The 24,082-nt window shown below is 44.0% G+C and overlaps 1 protein-coding gene across 5 annotated transcripts in view; it reads right to left on the reverse strand.

The window, feature by feature from the left end:
* Positions 1-24,082, reverse strand: part of ABCC9 (ATP binding cassette subfamily C member 9) — an 85,100-nt gene that overhangs the window by 26,565 nt on the left and 34,453 nt on the right. For 4 of the 5 annotated variants that reach the window (XM_044452187.1, XM_044452188.1, XM_044452190.1 and 1 more), the window contains 13 exons: positions 23,920-24,030; positions 23,226-23,298; positions 21,893-21,998; positions 14,494-14,592; positions 13,321-13,405; positions 11,807-11,887; positions 9,202-9,339; positions 6,949-7,074; positions 6,381-6,477; positions 4,893-5,134; positions 2,341-2,489; positions 1,823-1,892; positions 231-388 (listed from right to left, as the gene is read on the reverse strand). In XM_044452187.1, coding sequence (XP_044308122.1) covers positions 231-388; positions 1,823-1,892; positions 2,341-2,489; positions 4,893-5,134; positions 6,381-6,477; positions 6,949-7,074; positions 9,202-9,339; positions 11,807-11,887; positions 13,321-13,405; positions 14,494-14,592; positions 21,893-21,998; positions 23,226-23,298; positions 23,920-24,030 — 1,535 coding nt within the window. Of the gene's footprint in view, positions 1-230; positions 389-1,822; positions 1,893-2,340; positions 2,490-4,892; positions 5,135-6,380; positions 6,478-6,948; positions 7,075-9,201; positions 9,340-11,806; positions 11,888-13,320; positions 13,406-14,493; positions 14,593-16,389; positions 16,429-21,892; positions 21,999-23,225; positions 23,299-23,919; positions 24,031-24,082 lie in introns of all 5 variants that reach the window. The other variant, XM_044452191.1, reaches the window with a different exon arrangement.

Genomic DNA, 24,082 nt, shown 5'->3' on the forward strand with positions numbered 1-24,082 from the left:
CACTTTACTATTTGGACCCTGGTCCTTTGCCTTGGGCCCCGTCTAGCACTGAAATATGGCTGCTGGGAACTCCTCTAAAATGGAATTCAGCCCTGGCAGCGAGACGCTCTGGAGTCCCCTCTAAAGAAATAATTGGTGGTGTCTGACATCAGAATGGAAAACTTTGATCGCTTTAGGCTAAGAAGACATTTGGCACATTATTGGGTGTGGGTTTTTTAAAAGAAACCTACCTGGATGCAACGCGGAAGTACTTCTGAATGAAATAAAAGGCGATCCCAAGAGGCACAAGGGCAAGCAGAAACACTGGAGTGGCATAAGAAATCATCCCAATTGCGGAAAGGCAGAGCAAAGTGGATCGCGAGAGAGACTCCAAGGTTGGGGGAATGTGCTGCACAAACCATAATTCATAATGTTATTTCTAGCCAGATTCCAGGTCCTTACAGCTGAACAATCATTTATTTGCTTTTCCATTAATTATCTTGTGAACCTGCCTATCTTCCCTCTCATAATTCAAAGTGGTACACTTATTTATTCTGAACACGTTTATGTCTGTTTTCAAGGACAACTCTCAAGTAAGATACAACAAAATTGTGGTGGTCCTAGGCCTTCCATTCAACCCTGTCCAGACTCATAGCTGCTTTGCTACAGCAAGACTGCAACAAAATTAATCGTCTAGGACCTCAAAATGCTTGGAAAGTGGCATCTGTGTGCAGATTTCCATTTCCGGCACCATCCTGTTAGCATACATGTACACTTAGTGACATTGGAGTGAGCTGTGGTTAGATACCATCCATCGTTTGGGGATTCCACCCATGTGAGATGTCAGTTAGAGATTATTTTATGCATTTATTTAGAATATGATTCTACTTTCCCAGACTCTAGGCAGATTCCATAAATGAATATAAAATGGTAACTAAAACAATACACAAAAAGCATGGCAACAAAGTAAATTCAGCAGTGAGAAAATGATTTAGGGCTGCCCCAACTGATCTGCTGGCCCCTCATTGAAAAGCTCTACAGTGGCCATGCTGGCTGGGCATGATGGGAGCTGTAGTCCAACATATATGGAGGGGGTAGAGGTTGGTGGCGCCAATGTCCTTGGGTTGCGTATCCACTCTGGATTGTACGCCAGTCTTTAAAGGAGCCATCCATGGCACTGAACCACATACTCTCTCCCTTCATTTTTCTGTTCAGCACCACGAACAGCACCTCAAAGTTTCAGGGCGAACTCTGGAGTGGATACACAGTCCTGCTGACACTGGAAGCACCAGCTTCCCTTATTGGGAGCACATCAAGTCGGGGAAGGCTAGCCTAGGACTTCATCTCTATTATTTCTCAATAGAGTGGCCAGGTGTCCTGCTTTACAGAGGGCAGTCTTCTGTCTGAAGGGCTGCCAGAGGGCTTTCATTGGGAAGGCATTCTGTATTTGAACTCTGAGACCAGCATAAAGAGCTCTCAGAAGCGAATGACTGCTGCTGTTCCTTGAAGCGCCTCATTAACAGCATTTGGACAGCAGACCGAGCAAGACCCAGAGGTCACCTGGTCACAGTCAGCCACATTTTAGGGGGAATTCTGAATTTCTATTTAAAGTATAGCAATTATTTCAAAATTTACACCTATACATGAGAGGGAGAGGGAGAGACCAGAAACAGAATGAGAAAAAATACATTTCATGCTAAACATTTTTGGTTCCTGCCCTCATGGATAGCTGTGATGTTCAATGGATACACAGAGTGGCAGTTCTGAATGCTGCGAAATGCAAGGACCTCATTTACAGAGTCGCTGTATTCTGAAAAAGGCCATATCCCATCAATGAGCGCACCTGATCGATAATATTGGTATCAGCAGAAAATCGATTTAGAATCAGCCCCAGGGGTGTTGTGTCAAAGAATCTGTTAGATGGGGAAAAAATGAAAGATTTTATTGGACAAGAAGCCTTTTATTGTTCTGTATCCTGAATAATATCACTATACTAAAATATGTAACAAAAAGAATGCATCAACAACCATTTAAAATAAATTTTAATTGAAAGATAAACATTAAAGCAGTTGGAATATGGGGAAAGGCCATTTTAAAATGCAACTCTGAACGTATCATTAGAAGTAAAGCCAGAAGCTGCTAAATCAATTAATGACCTGGGAATATAAAAAGACCTTGGCCTGGTGCTACAAAGTCAACGAAGTAACTTGGGACCACCAGCGAAAAGGCTGGTCATGGATCACATCCTGCTGAACCGCATTATGTGGGGGCACTCAAAGCAAGGCATGCTGTGGATTTGGAAGCCTTCCGTTTCCCTTGCTGCTAAAGGCACATTCATGAAGTGACTCGCTGCCAACCCACCTGATTGGTCCAAGGATGATCTTGTTGAGGAGATCGTGGTGAAGGTTCTTGGCAGCTGTGAGGCCCATCCATTCAACTGTCAAAGATGTGACTAGGCAAAGGACAATTCCTGCACCACTAAGGGTGGTGAACACGGCTACATTGCAACTCTATTCAAAACAAGGGTAAGAAGACATATTTCAAATCCTGGGAAATAATAGCATTTTCCTTTGATTATGAAACACCCCGAAAGACATGTTTATATCTACTGTGCAGACCAGCTGTTGGGTCATAGTTCCAGAAGGCTTCTGTTTTAGTACTCTGTGCACTTCCTATTTAAATTAACTGGATGTTTTTACAGCACTTCTCGAGTGGAGGGAAGAAGCTTTGTGAGCTATGCTACGCCTGTGGGAGTACTGCTGAGAGACAGCTTTGAATTATAATTTTAGTGCTGAAATTACTTGGAACAAATACTGCCTCACAGGGGGATAACCTAGAGGAAAAACCAGGTTTAACACACAGTTGTGATCCCAACGGCATCTTTTCATTTAAGCAGCAATCCTATGCCCAATAACCTGGGATTAAGTGAATGGTGTGTGTGTGTGTGTGTGTGTGTGTGTGTGTGTGTGCACATGCGTGTGGGGGTGGGGTTCCAGTCCTGGCCAAATGCTGGGAAATTTCCCAACAGCATAGACAAAGGCTTTGTTAGAGGCAGAGCACCATGTCCCCAGAGCCTATGTATCCTTGACCTCCTTCATTTATAATGAGGGGAAAAAACCTTCTCTCTCAGATGTTCCAGCAGTCAATACAAATTATTTTCCTCAAGAGTTGCCCACATCGCAGCTGCATCTCCAAAACAAACCGAGTGTTTGCCCGTCACGAGTCCCTAGGCCACTAAGAGCACGGAGCGAAATCTGCTACCAAATTTGCAGGTGGTTGTGTCAATATGACAGGTATGGACGTTTTTCAAAGGTTCTCAAGGTGGGCATACCACTGGGGATCCCCCCCCCACTTCAGTGTTCTTCCCCTCTCTGTGACAGCAGCAGCAACAAGATGTCTCTTCGCACATCAGGAGCAGGCCACTGTTAATTCACTCAGTGATTCATGACAGCTGCCATTTTGCATTTTCCGGCTGTGTCTGGGGCACCCCCTGTGAATCTGGGGAGGATGTGTTGTTGGCATGGTTAACAAGTGACCCACAGCTCTTTAAAAAAATGCAGAGCCCTGGATGAGTCACTCATGGTGGCCTGCCATGTCATGAGAACCAGGTCAGAGAAGCAGTAAAGCGTTTCTTGCTGGCCACTGGCTGCCATTTTTTCACATCCCAGATTCAATGTTGTTCTAGGGTAACTCTGAGAAATCTGAAGGCCAGCTTTGCCCTCCGCCCCACATGTCTTAAGTGCTCAGGAGGACTAAAACGGCTACAATTACTTTGCTCTCAGGCGAAACTGGGCCCATTAAGAGCTCTAAAGCCACAATGGCGCATCCTAGAGCAAACTAAATTTAGCAATATTATTTAATGCTCCTGAGTTGCTACAGATGTCATTTTGTTTATTCTGGTCACATCGGGACCTCTAAAGGGATCATCACATGTGGGATGTGGGCTGTATGTTCCCCACTCCTCTTCTAGGATGTTATGGGGAAACGGCAGTTAATTCCTGTGTCAGCTTCCATTCTCCTCCTCAGCCCAAAGGTGAGAACGAAAGAAGAGCTAGAGCGGTTCATACCAAAGGTCGCCCAGTCCAGCATTCTGTCCACACGGTGACCAACCAGATGCCTGTTTGAAGTGAGAAGAGCAGCACCCTCCACCTATGTTCCCCAGCAGCTGGTGTACACAGCTACGGAGCCTCTGCACTGTAAGGACTATATAGCAGTGATTCGGGACTTTGGATAGTCTTATCCTCCATTAATTCGTCTAATTCCCTTTCAAAGCTGTCTAAGTCAATGGTCATCAAAGCATCTTGTGGAAGGTGAGCTCCACAGTTTCATGACAGCACAAGAGGTGTTCTGTCATCTTCATTGTTGCTGCTGCTGCTCCCTGGCAACATTTTAAATAATAATTTAATAATCCTGCTTTCGCCCCACTTCCAGCGTCCTTAAAATCAACCCTAGCTCTGGGAAAGGCCTTTCATTCCACCCCCACAACCAAAACTGAGTTGAATGTTTTCCAAAGACAGCTTTTGGCAGCTCGCAGTTTTACGGTTATGCCACTGATTAGCATTTTTGCCCTTGCCTGGGTCCTTCAAAACCCTGCACAGACTGGGACCCACCTAACCTAAGGGTCACCTCTTCCTCTTTGCGTTTACTAGCCATTGCTCCCTGGCAGGTGTGCCTTCTGCAGTAACGACTTCTAAGCTTTGAAAATCCTTTCTGGAGACATTAGTAAATCTACCTCTGCACAGGATTCCAAGAAAGAGGGGGAAATGTTCTTTTTAGTTCCATTTGGATCTTCTGATGTGCCTTATAGCCACATTTTGGGGTTGATTCATTTTCAGTGGCTAGTCTTTCTTCTAAGCACTTTATTCTCATTTATTTCCTTTTAACTGCTTGCTAATTTTTACACTTTGGCCTACCTTCCCAGTAGGTTCCTCTGCGGGACACAAGGCCTGACTTTCATTCTTTGACGTCCACTGAGCCAACCAATAATCGAGCGCGACCATGACAGAGTGCTTCAGGAGTTTGGAGAAGATCATCAAGGAGAGCAGGAGGAACCCTCCCGAGGTGAGATAAAGCCAGCAGGTTTTCCATGGCATCTTTGTTCTGAGGCGCATTACTGTTGACATGTTGTCATCTTCCTCTTCCTCTTCTTCTTCCTCTGACAGATCACAAATTTAACTCAATTGGTTTATCTGTCCTACATATCTTAGTTGCAACTAATACCTATAATGGGGATGGAATTACTGCTGCATCTGCCTCTTTTTGGATAGACAGCAGAATGCTGAGAATCTAAGGGCTGGCTCAGACAGGAGCTATTTGCTACTTATAGACTGCAGCATCTAGACACGGCTTGCTGGATATAGCATAGCAAAAGCCCTTTCCTGCTACTGGTTTTCAGTTGATGGAGACATTCAACCACCAGCATTATTTGCATGTTAAATCAAATGCGCAGAGGCCAAGAATGCAATGTCTCTGCCATTAGCTTGCTTGAGAATACACTGAACATAGTCCACCTTGGGTCTACCTGTGAGGGAAAGGTAGGTATGTAATCATCACCAAGAAACTCGCATAAAGCAACAGCCCTCAGACCTTCCTGGGTGCAGCAAAGAATTCAGATGAGGCACAGCTTGCTTCCTCAGTGGTAGGATATTTGGGAACCTCCTGGCCAGAAGACACAGCCCTGTGCTCATTCTCTGGTTCAGAGGGGGTGTCCCCAGTACAACCTCCATCTGTCTTGCAAAAGAGTCAGGCAAGGCCCTTTAATGGTTGAGTCAGCTTCTCCAGGACAGATGAAGCTGAACTCTGGACTGATCAACCCACATAAGGCTGTTTTAGTTGGGTTTAGCTCCCTGCTGAGACAACATCTTCCTATGGTTCTACAAGGAGAGAGTTGGACCAAGAGGGAACTATGATCATATCCAAGGTCCTATTTTCTTCCTGCCAGAAACTGGTTACCATCAGATGCAACGAGCATCTCCTGCAAACCTCAAGGAGACATAGTACATAACACGTAACATGGTCAGAGCAGAGTGCTGTTTCCTCCATCCTTTCCCATCACAATCTCTTTGCATTCCTTCTGAATAGACCTAACGGACTGAGTTTGTATGGAGATCCCATATCTAGTGTAGCGTACTTAGTGCCTGTTCCCAGTCATGGGGCTTCACCTAAGCCAGAGCAGCTTTTTAAAAACCCAAAACTCGTCCCTATTTTGCTCCTGATTTAGCTTTCCATGAAGCTGCTCACTCAGGGTCATTGTTAGCCACTTCTGGGCTCAGGCTCATAGGATAGAAATTGCATAAAATGTGCATATTTTGCACATATATGTGCATATTTAGAAACAATGGCTAGGATTTGTTGGATTTCTGAGCAAGGGAAAAGAACTCACAGAAAATGTTTATGGTTACCTTCATCCTCGTCCTCTAGCTGTGCTTTAGATTCTCTGGGGTACATAGCTCTTCGAAGGGTCTTCCTTTCCAGAGTGGTTTGGTCCGTTTCCAAATCCTGCCATTTTGAAATTTTGAAAGTGAAGCCTTGTGTGCAAGGACTACTTAGAACATGAGAGCATTGGGTGGATGAAATTGTGGTCAGACTTTGCGCCTGATCTCATTCACTTAATTGTCTGCTCAGAACACAACAGTCCAGTTTGGGCAATAAACACAAGCTTTGCTCAAGCCAGGAAACTGCATTTAACCCTAGGTTATGTTATGTCTGAACCAGGAAACTAGGGTTAATGGCTTCAAAACAAGTCAGGATATAAAGCCTGGTTATAGGCTGGCTTCTGAGCATGGGTTTGTTTGGAAATGGATAGCTACAGTTTCCAGTTTGGACATGGTGGGAAGGTGTGGTTACCGGTGACTTCCTGGCTTTCTTGCTCTCTAGGCAAACATGAACACAGACCAGCGCTCCTTGAGGAAAGTTCATCTTGGCTGCGACTACAACACACTGAACATGCACTGGTGGCTTTGTGGTTACCTTTTCTAATTCCTGGTCTTGGCGATTCATCAGGGTTTTCCAGTGTTCATATAGCTCAACATCTTTAGTCTGGATGTCTTTCAGTGTCCCTTCTCTATGGACAGTCCCATCTTTCATGGCAATGATCTGAGGAGGAGCAGGACAAATATGGAAGCTGTTCTGCAGCAACACCGAGTTACTCACTGCTTTGGAAGTCTGACAAACATGTAACTGGATTGATGGGTGAATTTTGTGCAGTATATACTAGAGCTTTAGTGCAATGTTTAGTAGTGACTGAAACAAGTTGTGTGCTATATTGCATGCCCTTCCCCATCTGGATTGTGATACTGATGTTGACCTTGCTGAGTCCAAGATTCCAGACTGCCAGGAGATTAGTCAGGTCTGCTATGTGTTACATGCTGTCTGTGGAGGCTGGATGTGCTGAATCAGCATAGCAGAGCCTGTAATAACCCCATGGTGACCCACATGGCTTTTGTTCCATGAGTAGCTTTCCTAACCAGCTGCTTTCTCTTCCAGGAGTAGGGTAGGGAGCCTAGTGTTCTCCAAATGCTTTGGAGTAATGCTCCCATCATCCCTGACCATTGGCCATCCTTGCTAGGGTATATGGAAGTTGTAGTCCAAAATACGTTTGGGGTTCCAGGTTGTCTAACCCTAATCTATGGCTTCTACAAATCACATTACTACCATTGAAAATGTAGACAGGTGGGGGAATATCCCCTTTTGACTTCCAAAAATGTGGATGTTCATGAGCCTTACCTTTGAGCGCTTGTTAGAAACTCAGTGGCTTTTGCAAGCACTCAGAGAGAATGCTAGCAGAAAATGATAGCTTCCAAGCCAGCCAAAAGAGAGGTGTCTCTCTTGGCTTGCCCAGAAAAGCTGCAGCCTGGGACTCTGCTGATTGGGACAAAATTTCCCCCACCTCAAGGACCCCTTGGGGTAAGAAAGTCCCCTGAGAGGTGGGTTTTTGTCCCCAGCAGTTGTCTTCAGTGCTGCAGACCTTCACTGAAGTCGACAGAGATGTAGACCAATAGAGACCTTCTCTGTTGGTTTGCACAAGGCATGGCAGTGGGAACAGCTCCTCCTCACATGACCAGGGCGGATTGTGTTCACCTTGATTCTGCTTGGAACAATCCAGGTAGGAGTTTTCACATGTTCAAGCAACCCTGGCCTGGAATTCTGACCCCATCTTTATGCAGACATTCCTTTTCATGAATAGCTTTCCATGGTGCATGGCTTTCCATGGTGGGTTCCTTCAGAGAGCTCTGATTTTTACAGTTTTATTCAGTACTGGGGTAGCTGGGAGGATCTGGCTCAAAGAGAATGCCTCCCAGTTTCACCACTCAGAAGAATGGGGAGGGTATAGCCATAGGATATAGAATGGGGAGGGTATAGCCATAAACATTGAGCAAAAGGTTTGAATCGATGGCCTTATAGGCTCCTTCCAACTCTACCTTTCTATGATTCTATTATTTTTGTCCAATACAAATACACAAGTTCTGGGCAATTTATAAATTTTTATAAAAACCATAGAAAACAACAAAAACTATTATTATTAATAATATTGAGATAATGTTATTTTGATAATAATATTTTGTTACTATTATTTTTATTTTTATACCACCCAATAACCTAAGCTCTCTGGGAAGTTTACAACAATTCATAAAATACAATAAATTACAACTAATAAAATATTGTTATAGAATGAATCAGTTGAGAAGTATTCTCTCAAACCCTTTTCAGTTTCAAAACACTTGGAGACATGCAGTGGAATGGTGACAAAACAGAATAATCTGTCACAGAACACCTAACAAACTTGCAAAATTTATTGCCACACGCTGTGACAATAGCCATTACTATAGATGCTTTTGAAAGAGAACCCAGGAAGTGTAGACATAGCAAGTCTATCGTTCTTAGAATGAAAAGTAAAAATGTACTGCTTTCGAACATGGGCATCAGATTCCTAGATAATTATTTCTACCTAGCGATAGATCTGATTGAAAAAAATGAATGTCTGAGCACTACATGCTGGGGTCAAACAGCTAAACCGGGGGTATGTCTACCTCAACACGTGAGCTTCCAGAAGTTCTGGAAGATGGCCTGCAGCTTCTACAATCCCTTACCCTGCAGAGATTTGAGACCTGCAACGCTCATCGTTGGCTGTGTTGACTAGAGAGGAAGGGAAATACAGGATGGAACATCTCAAGGGCCGATCGTGCTGTAAAGCAGTCCTGCAGTTGTGTGCGTGTGTCTTACCCAGTCAGCATGTGGCAGGTACTGGAGTTTATGAGTCACTAATACAAGGGTCCTTTTGTCCTCCTTAAGGAACTTCAGGATACCTTCTTGCATCAGGTGATCACTCAGGTGAATGTCCAAGGCAGAAAATGGGTCATCCTGGAATCATGAGTGGTGAAAGAGCATTGTGAACCAGTCACTGCATTTTCAACCATGAGCATTTGACAGTTCTTATTTTCTAGATTATGCAATGAAGGGCTTCTAAATGCTACTGGAAGAGGAAGATTTCAAGGGTTAAATTACATGCTGCATTGACTACAGAGCGGGGAGGTTATTTTTCCTGTTATTTTACCTTGCTGTAAGCACGCAAGACCCTCAGGGTTAAAACCTCCTACCTGGCCACTTTTATATTAAATCCCCCCTAACACACACACACACACACACACACACACACACACACACACACACACTGCATGGAGGGGATCTAATTTAAAAAAGAAAACCTCCATTGGTGCAATGAAGCAAACTTAAAAGTCATGGTGAGCTACATGTTACACTCACATGCTTGTCCCCTGCGTTGTTACCAGTTAAAACATGGGCCTTTCATCTGACAAGGGCTGTGCTTTCCTGTCACCCCAAGGGACCACTTGCAGGAGATGGAACTCCATGATGTTCCATCGGCTGTTCAGTGGCGTATTGTTCAGACAAACATCTAGTACTACGTAGCTCAGGGACAAGCAAACATTTCAGGCTGGCAAGCACGTTTGACGTTTTGAGAAAGAGTCCTGGATACCACCGCAAATCACGGTGGGGTTATAATGTTAAAAATGTTCTGGAGTCTCACTGTTCTTATCCCCACTCGTTCTGGATTTTTGTTTTTTCTTATCACTCTCTCCTTTCTAGATTCCTCCTTTTTTGCCCTCTGCTCTAGAGGGTCACCTGTCTTGATTTTCCCTGTGTGGTTTTTGGAGGGGGTTTCTGCCCTCACCTGTATTCGTGTGAATGAACAAGGCTGCTGCATTGACTTTACCAACATAGGAACAGTGCGCCCATCACAGGCCTACTTGGCAATTGTGGTGTATGAAGCTACCTGCAGGACCCTTGCATTGAAACTGCATTTCTGATTCCTAAAAAGAGCTTTGTGCAGAGAAAATAATGCAAGGGATTTATAAAGTGCCTTTTTCTAACTGCTCAAAGGACTTCAAGAGTCCTTACAAGAGTCCCACGTTACACAGAAACATAGAAACAGAGCGAGTCAGAAGGGTCCTCCTGGGTCATCCAGTCTGACCCCCGGATCTAGCCGGCTCTGCTCATGACATGCCTACCATGTGGACATCCAGCCTATCCTTGGGCACCCTCACTGATGGGGCCTCAACCACCGCCTGTGGAAGCCCATTCCATACCCTTGGGGTCCTAACTGTCAGGAAGTGCTTCCTGGCATGTTATAGAAGAAAAAGCCAAGATGGTTATACTTTCAAGCCAGTTTGGTGTCCAGGTTAAGAGGGTGGGACCGCGGTGATCTGGTCTCTAATCACTGCTCAGCCAAGGAGCCAATGGGGTGCCTCTGGGCTAGTCACAGACTCTCTGCCCAACCTACCTCACAGGGCTGTTGTTGTGGGGATAAGATGGAGAGCAGGAGGAGGAGAATGATGAAACTCACTTTGAGTTCTTTGTATGAAAAAAGGCAAGATATAAATCAAATGAATAAATGACACCATTGTGACTACATATGACACAGAGTTGTCTCCAGGCCTTATTTTAATACCAAAGCAATTCCCAGAGGCAAGGGGGGACTCTTTAACTCGGGCTTCCCCAGTCAGATAGCCTTGAGATGTATTAGACTACCACTCCTATCACCCCTTGCTAGGGGTAGATGGAGGTTACAGTCCAACAGACCTAAAGAGCACCCAGCTGGGGAGAGCTGATTTAATTCTTTCCCTTCTAGTCTATTTTTCCAGTCCGTTGGCAATCACCCAACTGCTTTAGTCTGCATGAAAGAAAAGGCAGATCTCTGCCCACCCTTCCTTCGCCTGTGGAAATCCAGCTCCTGCATGCAATGAAGATTAAGGACAATTCTGAGTGGGACAAAAGGGGGAAGAGGTAAATAGCCCCGCTTGCTTCATTCAGTTTCCCAGATTTTGCCTGGGTTTTTAAACTGTTGAGCAAAACACACGTGCTTCTCTGTATCTCCTGCTGCTTCAAGCAGAGTCTGAGAGAGACTAAGATTGCCCCTGGGACAATCCAGTGATTTCATGGGCTCAGCAGAGGTTTAGAGCTTCGTTATGGCAACTCACTGATTTGTTTATTTAATTCATTAATTGAATTTATTAAAATATTTGCATCCTGCCTCTTCTTCAAGGTGGCTTACAATGTTGAACCATTAAAAACAAGTTAAGAAAAGTACAGCACACTTTGCCCTTTCTTGCAGGGTGAAAACGGACGATGAAATTGATATTCATGTTTTGCAACAGAGAAATCCATTTGCAAGTACTCAAATGCCAGCATCCAAATGTAGAATCTCTTTCTGCAAATTGCAAGAGGAGTTTTGAATTTTACATTCATTTCAACTCTAATGCAATGCAAATAAAAAAGAAGGTGCACATTTTGCCACTTTTATAAGTCTTACCAGGAAGACAATGTTGGTGTTTTGGTAGAGCGCTCGAGCGACACAGATGCGTTGCCGTTGGCCTCCACTCAAGTTAATTCCCTAAAGGGGGGAACAGATCATACATTTCAGTGCATTAAATAAACAATGGTGACATTGTTTAAATTAAATTAATGGTGACATGCATTTTGACAGGACCTGGGAAAATGCCAGCTTTTTAAAATCCACCCCCAAAATCAAACAACCCTCAAATTTATCTAACATTATGTGTCGTAAGTGTTAGGGTTTTGACTGCTAAACCTAGAGTGATTCTTTGCAATTAATTAGAAAAAGAAATATCTAAAATAACTTGCAAGTTAGGCATGTTGTATTGTGGTAAAACAGAAATGTAGTTACTGGTGAACACAAATAACTGCTCTATCAACACAGTGAGAAGAAGAACTCGCCAAAGGTAACCATGCTGGTGCATGACTGGGGAAAGACCTAAAATTCTGAGTTGGGAGGTACCTTTATTGGGATCAACTGAAATGGCAGCACATATACAAGTTTTCCAGTTCTCCAAACCATTTCATCAGGCTAAGTGCTGCAAAGGGAGCAGCTGATAGTGGAAGAAAAAGGGCTTTAAACATGGCCAGATGTAGCGGCCCATGAGATGAGACAGCAGGTTTAACTCACTCTTTAATTAGAGATGTACACACTGAAGTCCCATGCTATCAATTGTACCCTTGGTGACTGGAAGCCTCCAAACTCAGATGCATCTAATCCTCTCACAAGGATGCTTCAGAAGGTGCGGGAAGAACATGAGAAGAGGCTCAGAATAACTCATATTCTATCCCCACCACCCAATCTCCTCCGCTTCTCACCAACAAGAATGCCTGTTTCCTGCTCCATTTCGGAGGATGCTTTTCTGACCTTTGAAGGTAGCTGGTATGGATCTTCATGCATTGGTTTCAAGGAGGTGGGGGAGAAGGGCTGGATTTCCACTTCCCCCTTCTGAGATGGGACTGCTGTCTCCAGCCTTGGCAGGGGAAACATACATAATCCTATGGTCCTTGGGGTGTTCACCCAGAGGCCATAGGATTGCTGTCTGAATCGATTAGTCATTGGCAAGTCTTCCAGCTCTCAGATTACATTTAGGAATAAATTCTGGCACCGAGAAACAACGGGTCAACTCCATTTCTGAAATATCAAGACTAGTTGTAACTCAGATGCCTTTCGACCTAACCCAGGAGGTCCTCATGGAAGGGAATTTCCAACAGAGCAGGAAAGACACACTCTCAAGAGTGGGAAACATGTAGCTTTCTTGGTTGTAGAGAGAAGGAGTGCACGGGTGGTCACTGGAAGCTGGAAGTCTCAAACCGGGCATGACAAACAGTTATGGGCACCGTGAAGGCTTTTCCATGGGCAGCCCCAGTGCTGCGAGTGGCTGCATTAATGAGCCTATTCAGACACAACGAGGATAATGACTGCCTCAGTATCCTTAAAGGTGAACTAAATACAACATAAGATTTAAATGAAGAGCATGGTTAATTTACCCTTTCTCCAATCTCTGTCTGATCTCCAAAGGGCAACAGGTCAATGTCGGGCTGCAGAGAACATGTGTCTGTGACTGCTTTGTACCTGTTGAATATGGAAAACAATGCGGTCCAAAATCAAACAGGATCCAGCGTGGATTGCTAGCCTTTAATAGCAAAAACTAAACTAAATAAAAATCTGATCTATGGGCCAGTGGAGAACTCCAGTGGGCAGCCAAGCTGGACAGGCATAAGAAGGAAAATAACTAAAAGCCAGAATTTTGCCCTGTCTGTTGATGCTGCTGCAGGCAGGTTCTGTGGACTGAGCTCATGCCTTCTGGGGTCAAGGCACTGTGCAGCAGGACATGGGAGCAAGTCCAACAGTTGCCACTGCTGAGGATCCTACCGTTTCCCACCTGCCTTCCAGGGCTCCAAGGTGCCCAAAGCTCTGTTCTTTTGTTTTCCAAGGATTGTGGCTGTCCTGGCCTTTGGCTACCCTCATCAAGGACCAAATTAGAGGCTATCTTTGCAAATCCATGGTCTAAACACACCAAGCTTTATGATATAACAAGGGATATGGAGGTGGGGGTTGCATGGAGGACTGGGTATAGGACAGGGTGATTATTTCTCTACTAATCATTTCAACAGTCCTGGGCCATGATCTAGTGGAGCCAGGACTCTCGGGGTGCAGCAGTGGCATCTCTCCAGGCAGCTGCTTCCACTGTCGTATTGCTCTGACAGTAAGGAAGCTTTTCCTGACATCCAGCCTGAATCTGGGTTGCTGCAACTTGAATTGTTTATTCCACGTCCTACATTCTGACATCAGCAAGAAGTGCTCTTGATCTTCCTCTTTGTGACAGCCTTTGAGGTACTTCTAGAAGGATATGAGTTTGCTGATTTGGATCAACACAGTAGCCATAATTTATGGGCTCTCCTTGCGGGAGCATCATAAAGTAACCTGTAACTGACATTCTTCAATGGTCATCTGTGCATTCTCACAGATGTACCTCCACACCCCTCATACTAGCATGAGGCCTCATTTTGTACTGAATCCAAAATGCTAAGACCTTTCCTTGCTAAAAATGCCCTTTGTGAATTTGTATGGGCTTTCTCCCCCAGCATACCTTATCTGAGAGAAAAGCAGGAAAGTTTGAGAAGTCTGGCTGCTAGAAACATAAAGACGCTGTCTATTACCTCTGTTTATTAAACGTGCTCCCGAAAGTAATATTTTCTTCCACTGTAGCGTTCAGTAGCCACGGTTTCTGGGCAGCATAAGCCACCGAGTATCGGTTCCTGATGAAAGATGTCAATGTAAATGCATGAGAGGCAGGAGTGGGAAGGTAACATCGGCTACACACGAATTTGCAAACTGTATATGGGATTTGGTACGAAACCAAGAAGCACATCAAAGAAATGCAGCTGTTATAATAGAGTCAAAGGGGAATGAAATGAAAAGGTTATATTAGAGACCACCCACTTTCTGCCATGTTTCATGTGTGTATGTGTATGTATTTATGTGATAATTTTTTCCTATGTTTATCCTATGTGTGCTGTACTCTTGCATGCATCTCCACATCAAAGGAGTTGATAAGCAGCAAGCATGCAAGATTGTACCCCTGCGTGCCTGACCTTTACCTGTTCCTCCCCTTGCGTCAAGAATGTGACACGGAACTGTGGCCACACGTCCATGTGTCACAGTCAGTGGGCATTGGCTCAAGCGATGTGCTTCACGTGCTGAACTTCCTGTGCACAAACTCCACTGTCTATGCTGAGAGACTGGGCTCTGTACCACCCATGTTGGACCATGCAAAGAACCCTGAACCAAGATGGAGGAATTCAGTGGCAATTTGGAAAGCTCCCCCAGTGCTGAGAGTTTCACTTGTACTTTGGTATTAGCAGATACCTAACAATCCTGACTGCAAACGCCAAGTTTGAGACAACATGCGATGCGTGTTTTATCAAAATAGGCTCCTTGGATGTTTTAACTCTAGTTAATTGATGTTTGGTAAAGGCAAACAAAAGAGATGATGCTGTGAAATATCAAACATTGGTTAGAAGCATGATGTGACTCCAGAAATTTCCAGGTATAGAGTTTAGAAGGCACAAAAATGTATTGGATTATGTTAATTTCCTTGAGGTGATCAAGCATCTCGTAACACAGTGGTTCCCAGTCACTGTCACATGTGCTACTAGTCAAAAATATGAGACTTCATCCAAGTTCAGCAAATTTCTCCAATGAATCATTAAATTTTGGGCTGAAATTTGAAGAACCATGAAAGTTTAATTAATCTCCAAAAGCAGCAGCAAATTCTGGCCAATGAGATGTTGAGAGTTGCTATCTGGATTAGGATTCTTCTTGGCTGGGGTTTTTTCTTTTTTGTATATTAATATATTTTAATTAATTTTAAAATGTTTAAAATGTTGTTTTACAAACTGTATTTTATTGTTTTCATATTCTGTTGTGAACCGCCCAGAAAGCTTTGGCTATGCATAGTATAGAAATGCAATAAATAACACTAATACATAAATACTTATAATAAAATTAAGTCTTCCATCATCATATTGAGAGCCATAAACATGTGATTCCCAGTGATGTTCCATCCAGGCTTAATGAAATCCATGCTTAGCTTCTGAAAGTCTGATGCAACGTGTAAACCATACCTTTGGACATGCTCCATAGGATGCAGATCCTTCACATGAACACACAATTTGGAAAATGCATCCTCTCCAAAAAGCAAGCAATAGATTTCATAAAGCGGATGTTGATACAGATCATTTACATCATACGCAACACTATCTATGTGAAGAAGCCTAAGGACATGTTCAAGGTGTTACTTTCCACTACAGGAAGTAGAAACTGTCGTGGAACTTAAATGTCTGGAGCCCACGTGCAGTAAGCAATGTACTTGAGCCGGACTTTAGATAGATAAGCCTATTACCCCTGAAAGATTGGGAACCACTGTGTTGAAGAAGCCTGCTAGTTAATAGACTGAAATTGGGGTCAGTAAATTATTGGAATTGGGATAAGGAAACAAGTGTATAGGATTACACAGACGGCAGAGATTCAAGAAGAAGATGCGAGAATAATACCTCCGGTTTGCTTCAATAGAAGACTCAGTTTCATTTGCACTGCAAGTTATGGTAAACAATAAGAAATCAGCAACTTGGCAAGCAAATTTAACATTCTTCTAGTGGTGGTGGTTGGGGTGGGGAGGGGGAAGGGAAATTAAAATATAAAACAAAATCCTAATACAAAAGCACAGCAAGAAAACAGTCCAGATGTTATCACAGATGGTTGAGCTGAAGTTCACTGCAACTGTGCAGGATCCAGAGGGAAATCCTGACCAGCCCCACCCACTCCCTGTTCTGGAGTCCCTGTGAGCATTTAGCACAACTTACACAGCGTGGCACACACTAGACTGACCGTTGTATCCCCCTTTTCATCTTTTAACATCCCATCACATTTGAGGTTGTTTTAATCTTCAGATGTTCTATAAATTACTAACAGATTCCATGCACTCTGGGCCTCTTTCTCCAAACCAAGTGGGATCTCATGGGAATTGTTCCACGTCCTTATCTTAAAATATCTTCTAAGCCCTCCGAGTCCTTTCAAGACTCTGGAGACTAGATCGAAAGTTTTCATGATGGACAGACCTGGCTCATTCTCTGCGACTTGCTGCTCTCAGAGAATCAGCTCCTTGCAAGTGTACACAGAGTTGACTTTGTTAATGCATTGTTTCTATGAGACTGCAAGACTCAGCCTGTTGTGTTCTCATTCCGGTTCTTTGGGAACACAATTGAGAACACGGCTACTTGTGAATCTGGTTTCGTGAGGTGCCCTGTTGGCAGCTTAACCCTTTTTCAAAGCTCCACCCCAAACTTTTAAACACCTGTTGGAAATAAGTTCACAGTGCAATCTCATGGCCATTGCTCAGTGTCCATGATGATGTTTGTCCATCGTTTTTGATGAGGACCTTGACCTGTTGGCGGGTGGTTCTGCCTTCTTGGTAAGAGACTTTCGCTCTGTTCTGGGAGGGGTTGCATTCCCCCTAAAGGACAGGGTGCACACTTTGGGGGTGCTCCTCAACCCAGAGCTGTCCCTGGAGTCTCAGGTGTCAGTGGCGGCAAGGAGCACTTTCCTTCAGCTACAGCTGATCCAGCAACTGCGCCCTTGCCTGGAAGACCATTGCCTAGCAATGGTGACCCATGCTCTGGTAACTTCCCAACTAGATTATTGTAATGTGCTCTTCGCGGGGCTGCCCTTGAACACAGTCCGGATACTTCAGCTGGTTCAGAACAGAGCTGCCAGGATGTTAATGGAGACTGGTAGGTATTCACACGTAATGCCAGTCCTTTATCATTTACACTGGCTGCCAATTGAAGTCTGGGCCCAATTTAAGGTGCTGGTGATGATGTTTGTCCATCGTTTTCGATGAGGACCTTGACATCTAACAGGTTGTGAGTTGTCCACGGTGTGTCCGCAGGTGGCTGATAAGGCCGATACAGGCACGGAGTGTTCTGCCCCAAGTCAGGCAGAATTGTGTGGGCACCACTGTTGCAACATTTGCAACTCTGGCTTTACGGAGCACTCGCTTCTCTTGTGCTATGGTCGTCCTTCTGGCTTCAGAAGTTTGGCAGCCTTGGTGGATCAGCGTGCGCCATGTCGATCGGTCTTGTGCCAGGGTCTCCCAGGAGGTGGTGTTGATAACCAGGGACTTGAGAGAGGCTTTCAGCGTGTCTTTGTATCGCTTCTTTTGTCCCCCGTGCGATCGCTTTCCTTGAGACAGCTCACCATAGAAGAGCTTTTGGGGATGCGGTGGTCTGGCATCCTTGCAACATGGCCTGCCCAGCGTGTCTGGGCTTTCACCAGCAGGGTGTGATGAAAGAGTCCCAACTCTGACCTCAGAAGCTCACTCCAAGGTTGGACTCCTGGCCTGGAAGCCCTGCCTCCCCTTGCAGCCAGCATGGAAAAATCCACACCAGCAGCTCCCTTGAGGCCAAAGGTAGAGTTAGGGGATATTCCACGGGGTGGGGAAGGAAGGAGACAGGGATCACCACAAAACCAGGTACCCTGGCAGTGCTTCAGCCTCCTGTCCTCGCACGCCAAGGGCAAAATTGGCCATCTAATGTGTTTTTCAGTGCTGGAGCTCCAGTTTGCATAGGATGCCAGGCACTGGACTGTATGGAGCATGTATTATATAAGTCCAACCTCCCGACACCCACAATCACTCGTTCTTCCCATTCCCCACAAAATTCAAGAACACGTAAACAAAGCTATGCAAATGACAATGATGGACATGTTGTCAGCAAAATATTAATGAGGCTGAATGATTCACTGCAACAAGCGATGATCCTGGCAGCCTAAAAAATGAGGTTCATACCTGGACAATGGAAACACATATTAGAGGAAGGAAAGCATAATTGTTAATTCACTCTTGCAGGGGGATGAGCACTTGTGTTATATCCCAGGAGCACCAAGATAAATTTTAGAATGAAGGAAGGAAAAAGTATGAGTTAAAGCAAAAGATCCAAGTTGTAAACTTCCTGTACATATTTAACATTTAGTAATAGGGCCTTGCCATTCTCAGCCTCAGTAGGGATCTTGATATTCCTTGCTGTTTTAGCTAGTTTAAATTCATTTTAATGCTGCTTTGATTTTAAGATATTTGTACTGTATTTTGCCATTTTGGCTTTATGCATCGTTAAAGGGCTTTGGCTATGGGACAGTATAGAAAGGAAACTGAGGATGAGGATGAGGATGACAACGATAATGCACCGATGCAGGAAGTCTTCCTCAGTTGATGCCCAAGGATAAATGAGTTTTGTTTCAGAAAGAAGGGGGAGTTCTTTTCTCCTGTACAGCAGAAGATTTCCACAATTAGGACTTAAGCCCTTGCAGATGTAGAACACACAAAATTGCCCCGTCCATTGAACTCCCCCATGCAAGAACTCTGGTTGGGAAACCCAGGAAAATTGCTACAACTGCAAGCTTGATGCCCCTGATTATTTATTTATTAGATTTATATCCCGCCTCTTTTCTTACAAAGAACTCAAGGCGGCTTACATCGCTCCCCTCCTCCCGCTCTCCATCTTATCCTCACAACAACAACAACCCTGTGAGGTGGGTGAGGCTGAGAGTCCGTGGCTGGCCCAGATCGCCTGAGTTCAGTCCCACCTTCTACCACGCTGCCATTCTGGCTTTCAGCAGCAGCACTTGGACATGTGGGGCCGCTTCTGCCACAACAGGCTTCATGGGAAAGCTGCTGCAGTCTGTGCCCTTTCCTGGGGGCTCAGGGGACTGAGCTTATGTGGGAGAGGCCCATGGTGTGGTTGTTCCTCCTGGAAACTAGGGCTGTGCTAGCAAGGGAAGGAGCCGAAATCCCCTGCCAAACTGGCTCTTCTGGAGAAATGCTTCGTTATGATTTTATTTATTTATTTAGAATTTTTGTATGCTGTCCCATCGTTTAAAGGCTCAGGACGGCTTACATAAAATAAACAAACATAATACATGATACATAAAACAGAAATTAAAAACCCCGATTAATCCTGGCTGCAAATTAAGACCTATAGATAATATTAAATGTTGTTAAAGTATTATTTGAATGAAAAGGTCTTTGCCTGGCACCGAAAAACAAATAACGACGGCGCCAGGTGGACCTCTCTGGGGAGCGCATTCCATAGGTTGGGCGCCACCGCAGAGAAAGCCCTCCTCTGGGTGCCCACCCTCCTAACGTCCTTCATGGAGGGCTCCCGGAGAAGGGCCTCTGCCGCCGATCTCAAGGGGCGGGAGGGCAAATATGGAAGCTACTTTCTGGGCCAAAAATCCATGGGATTTACTAAATTGTTCAGGAAAACTGATCAGGTCTCTGTAGGAGATGGTGTTACTGAAGAGATAGATAATTTCCTAGGGAAATTCTCACCTCTGATCATTTAAATCTAGCTTAGAATCATTAAGCACAGCAATAAGCTTTTGGTGTGTTCAAAGGTTATATATACCCAATGCACAAAATGGACAGAATTTAGAATCTGGCTCCCAAGTACTATGGAATCTGTGCTAACATCTTGTTGATGGCCTTATTTCTCCCTTGCCTGTCTTTATAACACCAGTGGCCAATTCAAGCATGCAGGAATTAAGTAGTAAGGAAATTATGGAAAGAATTAGAAATTTGCTTATTATGTGAAGGTACTAAAACCAACAGGGTTGAATTTAGCAATACCTGTAGCATCCTCCTGAAAACACCTCTCTGTCAGGCAGTCTGAAATTATCAGCAAAACACAAGCACAGTTATTTGTGCCAGTAATAAAACAGAGTTTGGAAACATCAAGACTTTGATGTATAATTGTATAGTCTCCTTATATGATCTCTTTCCATCTCTTGTAGTACTCCTCAAAGTCCTGGTTTTCATATGCAAAATAATAATTATAATCATTATATGTGAGAGAAGCCCACGATGAGTTTCTAGCCCTCATGATCACAGAAATAAATCTGTATAATAACTATATTATACCTGGTCAAAAGAAACGCATATAGGAGGGAGGAAAGCGTAACTGTTAATTCACTATTAACAAACTATTTATTACTTAATCGTGCAAGCAATCAACTGTTTGGAAAGAAGAAAAATAAACAGGTCCACTGTTGGCTGTTTTTGAATGCATGTGATCTCTATATCCTTCTGTCAATGTTTTTCTCTGGGACTAGCTCACATTTTACTAAGATGGGCAGATGCAAGAGAGGACATGGATCCTGCACCTTTAACAGGTGTGGAATTTCAGCAACACCTGCTGAAATTTCTTCTTCCTCTATGCAACAATTAAATGTGCAGGAATCCTGGCTTCCCTGGCATCTGCCACTCTGTGATACAAACACACATACACAAACACACCTTAACTCTACATAGGCACTACGGTAATGAAATGATATGCAAACTAAGAAACTTGTTTGTAACAACAAAAGGTAGATTATCTGTGCCCACATCTGGCACATTTCTCAAGGTTCCCGAAGTTTGAGTTTGCCTCAGGTTGCAAATATCAGGCTATCTTTGCCTAGAAGCCATCAACCACTTTGCATGGCTACTGATTTCTTATTGCTATAGATGAGTTCTATTTTGGAAATTTTGTCCACAGTTACTGGAAATACTTGAGCCAAATTTGCCCTTCCCACACAAGCAGGTCCTTTATTTCTGTGATCTTTTCCTTCTGGCCTGCCCTCCGCCTCTTACACCCAGTTGTGACTGCGGTACAGTGTGTCCAACTTCTCCCTTTGATGTGAAAATTGTGCTGCAGCTTTTGTAAAAGTGGGGCATTACTTTCCAGGCTGCTAGCATGCAGACTCCTCTTTTCAAGAATGGTGCATCCAAATAAATATTAATGAGAGCTACCTTCAGTTTCATGACGCTGTGTGTGTGTTGCTGGATTCCCATGAGTGTGCTTGACCCTAAGAACAGCCTTCAATCTGCATGTTGTTTTGCTCTGCTGGCTTCGCTGCCTATGATTTTTCAGCTTACAAGGCAACAGCCTTATAACTAGTGGATCTGAAATAAAAAACCCACATCCCATTTTTCTGAACAAGCCAACAAATGACATGAAAACATACCGGCTCCAATGAACTTTGCCTTCTAAGGTCTGCATCTCACCAAGGATAGCAAGAAGAAGTGATGATTTCCCACAGCCTACCTGACCGACGATCATCGTCATTTGGCCTACGTTGAAACAGCAAGAAACTAAAGTCAGAACAGGTCTGAACAAATGAAAATAAAAGGAGAATAGAAATCGGTGCTTACTTCAAGGTGAGTCAGGGGAGACTTGACAGAGGTGTTTAAAATTAAGCATGGTGTAGAGAAAGTTGAGAAGGAGAGATTTTACTGCCTCTCCCATAACACTCGAACCCAGGGTCTTCCCATCAAGCGGACTGGTGGGAGGTTTACGACAGATCAAAGGAAGCACAAAAACAGGGCGAGTCAGAAGGGGCCTCCCAGGCCATCTAGTCTGACTCCTGGCTCCAGCCAGCTCTGCTCATGACAAGCCTACTATGAAGGAAGTCCTTCTTCACACAGCACAGAGTTAAACTATGGAATTTCCTGCCACAGGAAGTGGTGATTGCTGCCAATCTAGATGGCTTTAGAATGGGAGTGGGCAGATTTACGTGGCTACTAGCCTTGCTGGCCAGGTGCTGCCTCCTTCGCCAGGGGTGGCCTGCCTGCACACACCTGTTGCTGAGGATCAGGGGCAGGAGGGGGTCTTGCCCCCATCCTGCTGGAGGGATCCAGGGGGCAGCTGGTGTGGCACCGTGTGCCTGGAATGCTGGACTGGATGGCCCTTGGGTCTGATCCAGCAGGACATATCTTACGTTCTTGATAGATAGTATAAGAATGATGACTTCTTGCATATGGGAATAAGATTGCCTGATATAATACTTATTTTATTATACCGCATTTGTAGCCTGACTTTTTCCTCTTGTGAGAAACCCAAGTCAAGTTGCATAACTTCACTTGTTTTTATTTTATTTCTGTCATGTTTTATTATTGTAATAGGCACTTTGAGGCTTATATGTTATGTTTATCATGTACATTCACTGAAAGGAAAACATACATATAGACAAATAGCATGATTTATTTTGGAGAAAGAAAGGTCCCACAGTGTTGAACCAGTTTTTCCCCCATTAATTTCAGTGTGAAATCTAATTTCATTGTATTTATACTCTAATCCAATCTAGGCCTACTGTGAAATAAGTCACATTGAATTCAACAGAATTTAAAGAAGTTTAGCATATACTAAATTCTTTTGCTGTTGGTGGGATTTTAAAAACTACAGTATTTTCTAGAATCAATCTCTATAAAATTGATCCTTTTTCTGCTGAAAACCATTCACAGATTACAGAATACATGCCAAAAGAACTGGTGCTGAATACAGCAGATCATTAATCCTACCTGTTGGAATTCGGATATTAATGTTGGATAAGGTAGCTACATCACTTCCCCATGAGAAGTAGCCATTGATTACCTGCAAAATACAACACAACACCTTAGAACTGTGGACAAACACAGGGACCATTTGAACTGAAGTTAGTCCAGACACTCACACATGCGTATCTCTCACAAACTAACTTGAGACTCCATTTTAGAAGAATAAACTATGAATGTGAGATGCCGCAGGAGTTACAAAGAAATGGCAAAGCGGGGGAACTCGTGGGTATTTCACTTTAAATCTTGTTTTCTAAACTTTTCAATATCAAGCATTTTATAAAGTACAGAATGAATGAGGATGCAAAACACCAATATCCCAAGCCGTAACTGGTGAACAATATTTGAGAGTGTGAAAACACAAGAAGAGTGATGCTCAATCAGATCAAAGCTCTAATGCAGCATTCCATTCACCCTGTGCCCAGCAAGCTGTCTGTGGACAGTCCTTGTCCTCATCCCCTTTTTCCCAGCTCCTGGGGAAATCCGAAGGCATTCATGCCACTTGGGTGCTGAAGGAGAGCCTCAAATCTAACAATCCCCAAGCGAAGAAACTCCATCCCATCACAAACAGGACAAACTCACCACCCATTCATTTACTGATTAGGGAAGGCATTGAATGGGCATAAACCTAATTGGCTGCCCTAATTAAAATACAAAGTACCTTGATAGCACAGCTATCTATGTCTGTATGATGCATTGATATTCTTAGTGGCTGCTCACAGCTGTCCAGCTGATGTCTCAAGGGCTGCTTCCGATTTATAACTTTGGGGTGCTGTGTAGATTAATAGCAAGGGAGACATAAAGGAGAAGTTTTATTTCCTGCA

This window comes from Varanus komodoensis, unplaced genomic scaffold (assembly GCF_004798865.1).
Source record: "Varanus komodoensis strain SLA01 unplaced genomic scaffold, ASM479886v1 scaffold70, whole genome shotgun sequence".
Classification (NCBI taxonomy): domain Eukaryota; kingdom Metazoa; phylum Chordata; class Lepidosauria; order Squamata; family Varanidae; genus Varanus; species Varanus komodoensis.